At 49.9% G+C, this 12,127-nt stretch overlaps 1 protein-coding gene across 12 annotated transcripts in view; it reads left to right on the top strand.

The window, feature by feature from the left end:
• The window catches only part of St3gal4 (ST3 beta-galactoside alpha-2,3-sialyltransferase 4), a 46,936-nt gene extending 38,467 nt beyond the window's left edge, over positions 1 to 8,469 (top strand). For 4 of the 12 annotated variants that reach the window (XM_015499029.2, XM_015499030.2, XM_048796152.1 and 1 more), the window contains 10 exons: positions 510 to 585; positions 884 to 968; positions 1,486 to 1,566; positions 1,784 to 1,881; positions 2,102 to 2,162; positions 2,690 to 2,785; positions 2,902 to 3,091; positions 3,828 to 3,971; positions 7,357 to 7,500; positions 7,790 to 8,469. In XM_015499029.2, the coding sequence (XP_015354515.1) occupies positions 570 to 585; positions 884 to 968; positions 1,486 to 1,566; positions 1,784 to 1,881; positions 2,102 to 2,162; positions 2,690 to 2,785; positions 2,902 to 3,091; positions 3,828 to 3,971; positions 7,357 to 7,500; positions 7,790 to 7,876 (1,002 nt within the window). In that variant the 5' untranslated portion in view covers positions 510 to 569 and the 3' untranslated portion in view covers positions 7,877 to 8,469. Of the gene's footprint in view, positions 1 to 509; positions 586 to 859; positions 969 to 1,449; positions 1,567 to 1,783; positions 1,882 to 2,101; positions 2,163 to 2,689; positions 2,786 to 2,901; positions 3,092 to 3,827; positions 3,972 to 7,356; positions 7,501 to 7,789 lie in introns of all 12 variants that reach the window. The other 8 variants (XM_048796148.1, XM_015499025.2, XM_015499027.2 and 5 more) reach the window with 4 other exon arrangements.
• Positions 8,470 to 12,127: the final 3,658 nt, after the last annotated feature.

Genomic DNA, 12,127 nt, shown 5'->3' on the forward strand with positions numbered 1-12,127 from the left:
TGAGCCCAGGAGTTCCTGACCATCCTGGGCAATATAATGAGACCCCCATCTCAAAAAAGAAAAAGTGGGTGGAGAGGCTTGGGGATGTAGTTCAGTGGTAGAACACTTGCATGAGTGAGGCCCTGAGATTTGATCCCTAGTATGCCAAGAACAAAAACAAAATGCACCTCTCCCTCCCCTCAAGCTCATTCTTACTAGGTCAAAATCAAAATACAGATACCACACCAGACAGGGTGGAGAAGCCCATTCTGGCTTGGGACCTAAACTTTGAGGACTGGGCTTCAGTTTCCCTTTTGTGGCAGGGCCACATATGAATCCCTGATGCTGCCCTTGGAGGGGTTAAGAGGATGTTGAGAGTGAGACAGTGGCTCTGGCAATGCTGCCCACGGAGTGGCTTTGTGCTTTTAGGAGGAGAAAAGGGGTGGGCTGTGGCTGTGTCCTGCTCTAATGTCTAAGCAGGAGGGTTTGTGGAGCCAACTAGACAGACACCTGGGACTCCTACCTCCTAGGTGGCCCGAGGCAGCCGGGATGACAGTTCTCCCCAGGAACCTTGCTACCTGCTGAGAAACATGATCAGCAAGTCCCGTGAGTGTTGTCCAGGGGCTCCCCCTCACTGAAGGATGGGCCTCCAGAAGCCAATCTCTGCAGCATCCTGGCACCCCCTGGGGGTGGTGGAGGGTCAGACTGGGAACCAGGGACCCTCTCTTCATCCTAAAGAACACTAGAAACATTCAGATCCCAGCCCTGAGCTAGGGCCAGGAGAGGGCCAGAGACTGGGTCTGCTCAAGCTGGGGGTTGGAGGGGCCCAGAATGGGGCAGGTAAGAAGAATGGGCTGTACCTGCCTGTTTCTGCCTCTAGCTCCTCTGTGCATGTGCCCTGCAGGCTGGAAGCTCCTGGCCATGTTGGCTCTGGTCCTGGTTGTCATGGTGTGGTATTCCATCTCCCGAGAAGACAAGTACATTGAGCTGTGAGTGCATCTTTATGTCCTTTCATTGGTTCTTCTCAGGGATGGGGCATTCAGGGCAGGGTTAGCAGGGCAGGAGGGTTCTGAGAGCCAGGTCATGACTCTTCCTCTCCAACTACTAGGACAGAGTCCTTCCATTGAGGGTGGGTTGCCATTGTGGTGGGTGACCATTGCTGTGGGTGGCCATTGCTGTGGGTAGGATCTGGATGATTCCCCTGATCCCCAAAGGGAGTGCAGGGGCAGGAAGAGTTGGATCCTTAGTGATTAGAGTTCAAACTAGAATGTGAGTTGAGGGGCTAGGGATGTAGTTCAGAGGTAGAGTGCTTATCTAGCATGCTTAAGACCCTGGCTTTGATCCCCAGCACTGCAAAAAAAGGACTTGAGCTAAAAAGTTTCTACCCTGCAAGTCACATCTCAGGGCTTTGAGACTTGTGTGCCATGGGGGAGGTAGGGGCTACCTGGAACCCTGACCATGGGGCCCCAGATCTGACTGGGGCTCCCTTCTCCTCTCTGTCTCCAGTTTTTATTTTCCCATCCCAGAGAAGAAGGAGCCATGCTTCCAGGGTGAGGCAGAAAGGAAGGCCTCTAAGATCTTTGGCAAGTAAGTACGTGAGGCTGAGGGGAGAGGACAAGGTATGGGGAGCGCCAAAATTGAGGGCTTCAGCCTCAATGTTGGCTGGCTGGAGGGAGGGGGCTGTGCTGGTGGACACAAGTTAGGCAAAGCCAGAGGGTAAAGGAAAGACCATGTAATATTAGTCAGAGACCTGACCCTGCCCTGGCATCTAAATTAATCCCCTTTTCATCTCCACCCCATGCAGCCACTCCCGAGATCAGCCCATCTTCCTGCAGCTTAAAGATTATTTCTGGGTCAAGACGCCATCTGCCTATGAGCTGCCCTATGGGACCAAGGGAAGTGGTAAGTTTCTGCCCAGCTTAGCAGATATAGTGGATCATGTTGGCCACACTGATGCCTGTTCTTTGCCAACCACTCTCTCTGTGCCTAAGTTCTAAGCTGGGCCCAGGCATCAGGATCAAGGTGGAAGAAGGATCAGTGCTCTAAGGAATGGAGCAGGGCAGGCAGCCTTCAGGATGCTCGTGACTGCTGTCTCATTCCTTTCCATTTGTTCTGTTTGTAGAGGACCTGCTCCTCCGGGTGCTAGCCATCACCAGCTACTCCATACCTGAGAGCATCCAGAGGTAAGAAGATAACTCCTCCTATTCAAGACTGGGTGTCTCTTCCTCTTTCCTGCCCCAGTGTGAAATTGTCATGGCTCAGCACCATCCCAGTGAGCCTCCTGTTGAGGGTTCCCTGTGGCAAATTTGATCCTCCTTCCTAACCTGCTTATCTCTCGGGGATATAGGTATGCCAACCCCCACAGTAACCTAGCCTGGGCATCCAGGTGCCAGAGGATGCTGAGGGTATTTCCATGGCAATAGGCAGGACTAGGCTCCCTGCAAGGGAGCTCTGCATTGGTCCCATTGCATCTTACCTCCTTGCCTCTCTGCCATGTTCTGCTCAAGGTAGTTACCTCTCCCTTTAAGGCCCAGAATTACAAAGTCATCATGATAATAAGCAGGGCTACTTGGTGATGCCTGCTCCATGGGGACCAGGGGCTGCAGAGAGTGGAGGAAGTGCTCCTGAGATGAGCCCCAGACAGATCCAGAGCTGTGAGAGTTAAGTAGAGCAAGGACTCCTGGGTTTGATGACTCCTCTTCCCATGCAGTCTCAAGTGTCGCCGCTGTGTCGTGGTGGGCAATGGGCATCGACTACGGAACAGCTCCCTGGGAGATGCCATCAACAAGTATGATGTGGTCATCAGGTGTGTATGACTGTCCCTTCCCAATTCTATTGGGACGCTGGGTATCCCAAGCAGGGGACTGTAGACAGGTGGGGAAAGGGAGGTTCTAATAACAGGCTTCCTTTCCCCTGCCCTAGATTGAACAATGCCCCAGTGGCTGGCTACGAGGGAGATGTGGGCTCCAAGACCACCATGCGTCTCTTTTACCCTGAATCTGCCCACTTTGACCCCAAAGTGGAGAACAACCCAGACACACTCCTGGTTCTAGTAGCTTTCAAGGCGATGGATTTCCACTGGATTGAGACCATCCTGAGTGATAAGAAGCGGGTAAATGGGGGATGGGCCCATGGGGACTCTGTCCAAGTTAGGATCTCACGCTCCACAATTCCTGTCCTGCAGCCCTAAAGGTCTGGTGATTGGACAGCATGAACCAGGCTCTCAGAGGTCAGTGCCTTAGGCTTCCTGCCAAGGGCAGTGTCCTGCAGGGCTTCCGATAAACTACCCAGTAGCCTGGCTCAAAAACCTGTAGGAGTCAGGCAGTGGCAGCCAAAGGCCCTCCCACACTTGAGGAGTCTGGTACAGGAAAGCTACCAGAATGTGTCTGCCTATGTGAAACATGGGGGCAGAGGCGCCCTCCAGCAGTCACCTCCAGGCAGCGAGGAGCAGGCCAGAACAACAAGCTGTGAGCCCTTCCAGATGGTCCCCAGAACGAGCCTACTCCCTCACCTTGCCATCTGGTTGAAGCCTGAACTATCCCATCTGGCATTTTTGCCAAGTGTTTAGACAGCCTAAAGCTGAGGCCCCTTCTTCCTGTTTGAATATTTAGGTTGTTGGACCCCATACTCTACATACCTTGTCACCTGGCCTCCCTGAGGTGGTACCCCACTTTTCGCCTGTCTCCCTCCATCTCTGGCACAGGCCACCTCCCTTCCCTTTTACCTGCACTCCCAAGGCCTTCTGCCTACACTTGGACCCCATGCTGATGACCACAGACTGAGTTGGAATGGAGAAAACAGGTGTTCATCCACTCTCATGTCTCTCCCTTCCAACCCCATCCCCCTAGGTGCGAAAAGGTTTCTGGAAACAGCCCCCCCTCATCTGGGACGTCAACCCCAAACAGATTCGGATTCTCAATCCCTTCTTCATGGAGATTGCAGCTGACAAACTGTTGAGCCTGCCAATGCAACAGCCGCGAAAGATTAAACAGGTGACGATGGGCTGGTGACAAGAAGCCCAGGCCTGAGGGTTGGGGTCCTGTGGAGGGGGTGGGGAGGTGACACAGAGGGATATGGGAGCAGGGAGAATAATAAGAGAGAGCAACTTACACTTGACCTTCAGGAACAGACCTGTAATTAGAGGTAGATTTATTAGCCTGTCGTGGCAGGGAGAGTTCATGCCTTGGGGAATTGTGGGGCATCTCCACAGGGGAAATGAGCAAGAGGTATGTGTTGGATTTGGGGGCTGGAGTTAGAGGGTGGTTTTGGCAGGCGCTGGTCAGAATTTGTAAACTGGGAGCTGCTGGAAGAGTCTCTGGTTCTATCTTTGGAACAGCTTAAGCCTGTGTAGAGTTGTTAGATGCTTAGTCTGTGATCTTATCTTGGAACATATTGGTCTGATTGAATTAAGAGAGTCTGAGCTTTAGCAGTCTGCCTTGCATGTCATGGTTTGCTATGTTATGTCACAGAAGTCGTGGTATTGTTTTGTGAGTCACAGTTTTGATTTCAGCTCTTAGTGCCCTGAGGTCTTTAGCTGGTAGGTTGTAATCCACTTTGTAGTTTCCCAAGAACTTATCCACATATCTTATACCCCCTCAGGGTGCTGTGCGGGATGTTGGAGGGAGCAAAACCAACTGTCATAGACAGGATTCTGAGCTGTACCTCTTACTGTATAGCACTGGGCAGTTCTACCACTTGGTCCCTCCGTTTTCTTGTCTGTATGATGGGGATAATACTCATTCTGACTTTTAAGACCATTATAGAATTTAAGAAATGATTAATTACGTAAAATGCCTATCATGGAAATTGGAATGCAGTGCTTCCTCAGTAAATATTTTCCAACTTTTGAATAAATGCCCCCCCTTTTCTGGTATTAGGAATTGAACCCAGGGTGCTCTACTGCTGAGCTACATCCCCAGCCTTTTTCGTTTTGAGACAGAGTCCTGCTGAGTTGCCCAGGTTGATCTCGAACTTGTGATTCTCCTGCTTCACTTCCCCTGAGTTGCTGGAATTACAGGCATATGTCATCATGCCTGGCTAATCATTTTATTCTTGACTGAATATCTACTGTTACTCAGTGTCATGTGTTGAATGTCTACTTGTGTGATTGCTCAGTGCCAGGCTCCAGCCCTGTATTCTTGTGAGAGAGATGTGCTCCTTGTCCTAAGGAGAGGCATTGTAGCAGAATGAGCCTCCAGGTTGCACTATGAGTGATAAAATGTTGCAAAGGCAGTGGGACTCAGAAAAGGGGCACACTTCTTCTGCGGGCAGTCTGGGGGACTCCCCACAAGAAGTAGTACTGGGGTTGGCCTGGAGGGATCATGGGGCCCAACAAGCAGGGAATTGGGGAAAATCCTTCCATTTGGCAATACCAAACTTCTCCTCCAGCCACTAAGTTGTTTCAGTGCAAGTGGAATTGAGGGGCAGCAAGAAACACCGTATGCCATGGGAACATAGACTAGAGTGAAGGCTAGAGAGAGAGGTACAAGGAGGTAAGTAACTGAATCCAGCTCCTAGCAGTGGGAAAGGAAAAGGAAGGATTGGACACAGACTTGACATTGTCTTGATTTTTTCCTTGCTGCCTAACTGATTTACCATGAGCTTAGTGGCCTAAAATAATACTCACATATTAGGTCATATTCCTGTAGGCTGTTTTTAGGGTGTCACAAGACTGGTCACAAGAACTGAGTTCTTGTCTGGAGGCTTTTGGGGAAAAATCATTCTTGCTATTGAGAGAATTGGGTTCCAGTGGTGCAGGACTGAGGTCCCCATGTCCTTGCTGGCTGTCAGCTAAGTGAGGGATCCATATGGCAAGAATCATCAAGCCAGTGACTTCAAGCAGGATAAATCCTTCTTGTGCTTCAGATCTCTGACTTCTTTCATCTCTGACCTCAACACCCAGATTTAAAGGTTTAGGTAATTAGGTCATCCCATCAGGATCATCTCCTCTCTTCTGGCCAACTCTGCCATGTAAAGTAACATAATGAAGCATAATGTATTTATCCCGTAGGCAATTTTCATCTACCTTTGAGGGGAGTAGATTATACAAAAGTGAGATTCAATAGGGATCCTCCTAGGATTCTGGGGTTGAAAGGTATATGACCAGTTCTTGGTTTCCAATTTGGACAAGTGGATGGATGGTAATATATTTAATTAGTTCAGAGAATGCAGGAAAGAAGAAGAGCATGGTGAGTTTGAGGAACCCATGTCCAGGCAGAATTAACTAGGAGATGGCAGTATGGTTCTGCAGGGCTCAAACTGGATGAGAGACCGCAGGGGGCGGTTAAAGCAACAAGGGTGAAAAAGAGTCGAGGCAGGGGACAGAAATGAGAAGACCAAGAGCTCGAAAGGGATGCTGGAGGAAAAACTGGGAAAACTGTCATTCAGGGCTGACACATCAGAAGGTAGTTCCCAAATGGAGTGGGCAGCTGAGATGCTCTGCAAAATAGGTTGCTGGAGCTGAGGAAGGCAAGTCGTGTGAAGTCTGAACATCAGGTTGCCCATCCCTGTGGATGAATTAGAGGTAGAGGAAGTGAGGTCCTATAGTGGTCCAAAAGTTGGATAGGAAAGGTATTAATATCCCCACTTTATAGAAGGGGAGAGCCCATCCCATGAAGGGTCACATAGCAGATCCCTTCCTCCTTTTCACTGAGTTGCTTAATAGTTGTAAGCCTTAGTTTTTCTTTCATAAAATGGAGCTAATACTAAAATAGCAAGTGTTTTGGGGAGGACTAGTTGAGATGATGTATTACATACTATGTTAACACTTAACATAGTGTCTGGCACATAGTAAGTACTCAAAAAGCAATAGTATTATGACGATTGCCATTATTGTCATCCTGATTCCCATTGTCTTTCTTCAAGGACCAACCCCTCCCCCCAGATATGTGGAACTGTATGATCCATTATGGTAGCCACTTGCGACATGTGGCTGCTTAAATTTAAAGTTTAGTTAACTTGGGCTAAGGGTATAGCTCAGTAGACTGCTCCAACTAGAATGCATGAGCTAGGGGGCAGCACATACTTGTAATCTCAGAGAGTTGAGAGGCTGTGGCAGGAGGCTGGTCTCAGCAACTTAGTGAGATCTTGTCTCAATAAATAAAAGGGCTGGAGATGTAGCTCATTAGTAAAGTGCCCCTGGGTTCATTCATCAGTACCAATACCACAAAAAAATTTAATGAATTAAAATTTCATAGAAAAAAATATCTGCTTCTTTATCTGCACTAGCCCCATTCCAGTGCTCAGCTGACTAGGAGCTGTTCTATTAGTGCAGAAGAAGCACATGTCCATGACTCCAAAAATTCCATCAGAGCACTGACACAGAAGAAAGGGGAGGAGCAGGACACCCTCTGATGCCTCCCCTGTCTTGTCCCTCAGAAACCAACCACAGGTCTGTTGGCCATCACCCTGGCCCTTCACCTCTGCGACTCAGTGCACATTGCAGGCTTTGGCTACCCAGATGCCTACAATAAGAAGCAGACCATTCACTACTATGAGCAGATCACACTCAAGTCCATGGCGGTAAGTGGCCCTGCTTGGGAGTTCCGTGGCTCAGATGGGTCTGGGGACCAGACTACAGAGAGACATTGGGTGAGAGAGAGGTGAAGGCACCCAGAGGTGCCTCACTATGAGGTCAGTCAGAGTCAGAGCTCTGAACCCCTGGCTGGGATCTTCTGTATTTGGCCATGTGTATCTGCCTTCCTTCCAAGAGCCAACACAGGGAAAGACCTCCCAAGAAGTGTGGGGCCATGGGGAAGGACAGGGAGGTCCCTGGGAGCCCCTCAATATACTTCCTTGGCTGTCTCCACAGGGGTCAGGCCACAACGTGTCCCAAGAGGCCTTGGCCATCAAGCGGATGCTGGAGATTGGAGCTGTGAAGAACCTCACGTACTTCTGACTTAGGCCAGAGCTGTAACCCTTGAGGGTTGCCTACTCCACTGCCTGAGGGACCCCTGTCCATGGTTACAGGGATGCCTGGTGCCAGCACAACCCCCTTGAACTCACTCTCTCCTGTTTGGGGAGGGGGGTCTTGGAACTGGCCCAATCTGAGATGAGGCCATGCCCCTGGCTACCTGAGGGGTCCCAGATCCAGTCATGGTATAGGCACTGGGACCACAGGGACCCGGCCAAGCCAGGGTACTTGTTGCTGAGTACCCCCTCTGCTAGCACCAAGAGATTATTTAATGGGCTATTTAATTAAGGGGTAGGAAAGTGCTGTGGGCTGGTCCCATGGCATCCAGAAAAGGGGCACAGTACAGTGTTCTGCCCACTTTTTATAAAAACTTACTTGTGATGGGCCCACCAAAGCCTAGACCCAGAGCTGGCCTCCCAGGAGGGCGAGTCACCAGGAGTGGTTGGGTGTCCTCCAGAGAGGAGCTGTTACTTCCCAGCTGGACTGGGAAGAACATGGGTGAAGGGGTTCTACCAAGAAGGGGACCTCAGAAAAAGAGGTTTCAAACCTACCATTAAAATATTTTTCCTAAAACGGAAGCAGGTGTGAGACCCTGTGTCCTTTCAGATTGGGGAGGACACAGATGGGGGTGTGACAGTGCACCCAGAGCAGGACATTGCCATTTGAGGAATAATTATTACTGAGACTATACCCTGTGCCCAGTTGCACAGTATCACCAGGCACAGCAGGACAGCAAGTGGTACCTGGAGTGGCCTTGCTGTGGACACCCAGCCTGCATTCAGCATCCTGGTTTACTTCCCAGGAAGAGGGAAGGAGGGGGAAAGAGGGTGTCTGATGGAGGGGTAGAATCCTTTCCTGTCTCCTCTCTCCCTCACCATTCTTCAATTACCAAAAGCTCATGCTGGGAAGTGCATGTTTTAAGGACAGGGGTGGGGTCAGACAAAGCAAGCCAATTTTCCCTTCTCAGATTAAGTGGGAATCATAAAACAGAGTTTATGGAAGGCCCTGCCAGTGGCACAGGCTGCCAGAATTGGAGGGCAGCACCAGAGGAATCTGGCAAGGCCTGGCAGCCAGTCTCCTGGCCAGGGGATGAGACAGTTTCTTTCCCAAGTCCCTAGAATTCTAACAGCCCTGCCGTTTGCCTGTATCTCTGGCTTTTGTTCTCCATCTTCCCAGTCCCTACTCCACTGCCAACTGGGCCTCCTGCCACCTCCACAGCTGTTCCTTTACATCTGGAGCCAGGAGGGAGCGTTGGAACTCCCCGGGGAGATTGGAACTCAGCTGTGTTCCTGGCTTTCTCGGAAAGCCTTGAGGTTTTGAGATGAGCCAGACTGGGACGGGAAAGATAATGAGGGACAGGGGTTTGAGAGGGACAGAAGATGACACAGTTCTGGACAGAGTGTTGGAGTGGCTTAGAGAGCAACCAACTTCATTCTTCAGAACACTTCTGAGGACTATTGCAGAGAGTGGAATTGTCCGCATTCTCAGAAGAATTGTTAGCTGCTCTCCCTCTAAAAGGATGGGGGATTCTGAAAACAAATAGGGCCCTACAACCCCAACCCCCTCCTCTCTACCCCCACAGGCAAGCATTGTCTTCCAGGTTTTGTCCTGGGGAGGAAACTTGCTGACTCCAACAGGGTTGTGAATGTGTGTGGGGGGATCTCAGTTCTGTTTATTCCCAGATGCTTCTTATGAGGATATGCAAGGGAGTGTCTTGTTTCCTTGTCCAAGGCCATTGAAAGTGGCTGTCTGTGCACAAGATCCAGCCGTCTTGGACTGAGGCCACTGTCTGATACTGAACGTGCCTAAACTTGAGCCAGAATCCAACACACAGGGACTGGGCAGACCCTTCCAAACTCCACACACTCAGACATGGGAGTATTTAACATTCTTGTCAGATTGTGTGGGACAGTCCTTCATGACTGCACACAGAGAAGAGTGTATGGGTGTGTGTTTGTACACCCACACAGGCCATTGTTTGCTGGGGGTAAGCATAACTTTCTTCAGGGTACCCCAAACCCTGTGCAGTTCGAAGCAGTGCTGAGTGAGGATTAGTGCTAGGAGAGGAGTTTGTTGGAGTTGTCTGGTGTTCTGGGAAAGAGATTTCCAGTCTTTAGTTAGCCCAACCAATGTGAATGGACTGCCTGCCAGCCTGCCTGGTGCTGATTAAACTAGACACTGAAAATGCAGCAAGAGGGAAAGAGGAAGGAGTTGGAAGTACGAGAATGCGTCAAGAAAACTGGGTTCCGCATCAAGCTATGCCACGACACATAATTGCCTCTGTTCAATCTTGAGTCCATCGGTTCTTGACTTCTGTCCCAATCACTGCATTTCTTGAAATAGGAGGGTAAGTCCAGCCAATGAGAACTACTTATCTCAGAATTACCTGTGGTGATTGAAGAATGGAAATTCCTGGGTCCTAGACTCCTGGGGGTGGGGGGGCAGAAATCTGGGATTCTAACAAGCCTCAGAACCCCTGCTCCAGCAGTGTAGATGATCTCCAGGGATGGCTTCACTCTCGGGTCTGGTCTGCGTGTAAAGCCCATCCTAATCTCCAGTGCCCTTGAACTGTGTTAATGAGGCGCACGCACAGGTTTTGCAGCCAGCGGGAGGGGTGGTGTGTGTGTTTGTATGTGTCAGCGGGGCGGGGCCGCGCATGCGTCATCGGTGCCTCTAGGTGGTGGACAGACGCGAACTCCCGCACGGTTGGTAAACTCCCTCAGGCCCCTAGGGGCGCGGGCCCTGGCTCCCCGCCTCATGAGAGGCCGGCGCCTCCCTGGCAACCGGCTCAGGGCCCGCGCCGCTCCGCACGGGTTTTGCACGAGGTGCCGGCATTTGCGAGAGCTGCTGGGCTCCCGCCTGGGCTTTGTCACGTGACCCACTGACTTCAGCGAGACCCGGCTGAAACTTGGCGAGGGAGCGGGAGAGACCCGCACCATCCAATTTAGACTATAAATGCAGCCCTTCACAGAGAGAGAAACAGGCCCAGCGAAGCGATACCACTCCAGGCGCAGGACCTCCTTCCTGGGTGAGGCAAGAGTTAGGTCTTTTATCTAGCCCAGGAACGCATGTAAATAATTTTTATATTCACATCACATGGCGTTGTGCCTTAACTTTGGACACTTAGGGGTTTTATTTGCACATCCCAAGGACATTAATACATTCAAATGCTTTCCTCCAGAGACTGTCTAGCTTACAAAAAGTTTGAGCTCAGAAACAATACTGTCTGGGAGGCAATGAAACATAGCGCGCGCAAAATATGGTTGGCTTCCCTCCCTCTTCTATCATTTAATTAGTCAGGTAGACCTCTGCTTTTCCATCTGGAAAATACAGATTATGCATGCCTGTCTCACAATGAAATTTTAAGGATCTAATGGGAACACGTAAAGATATTTTGTAGACTGGAAAATAATATAAACATGGGATTGGAAAGCTGCCTGGGTAATGGAAAACACTTGGGGAGCATTTGAAACAGGTGAGGTACCGAATACTTGCCCAGGTGCGGAATAACATGGCTGGATACAGAACTCTTTAAATCATTCGCAAGCTAGGTAGAGGAGGGTGGAATGACTGGAACACAGGTTTTGCATAATCAACGAGCTGTGAGTTCAAGCTGCTCTCTAGCAGTAGTTTTCAAGTTAACGTCAGAGACCTTAAGGAGTACAATAGTCTTTCTTGATGCTGGGCAGTGGCAGTGAACTGAAGCTCCAAGTAAACCGCACCGGCAGGAAGGGCAACCACACAGACTCTACAGCTACTGTTTTGTAATCAGATGTAATAAATGCCCTTTCAGTGTAAGATATTTTCAATTTACAAGGTGTGTGCAAGTATATAACCCCATCAGAGGTCAAGGGCCATATGAGCGTGTGTTTATGTTTAAGTCAGCTTTCCTGTCCAGTTCTTTCTCAACAAAAGAACTTCACTTGTTAGAGACCTTCGGGATTCTGCACCCAAGAAATAAAATGGGGAGATGAACCTTGAGTCTCATAAGATGACAGATTTGGAAGAAGTCCAGATGACTTAGAAGGCTCTGCTCCTTCATTTAAAGGGACAGCAGACTTTGAGAGGCAGCTAGGAGACCCTACAGGGCTGAGATGATTAGTTGGCTGCTGTTTCTTGCCCTGTATGAGGTTCCTAGGGAAGACTAACAATTTCAAGTATAGTCTCCCGGTCAACAGAGCCTTATATTCTTATCTAGAGCTTTGCTGGACTGGGAGGGTGGAGTTGGGTGGAGAG

This window comes from Marmota marmota, unplaced genomic scaffold (assembly GCF_001458135.2).
Source record: "Marmota marmota marmota unplaced genomic scaffold, marMar, whole genome shotgun sequence".
NCBI classification, from domain to species: Eukaryota; Metazoa; Chordata; class Mammalia; order Rodentia; family Sciuridae; genus Marmota; species Marmota marmota.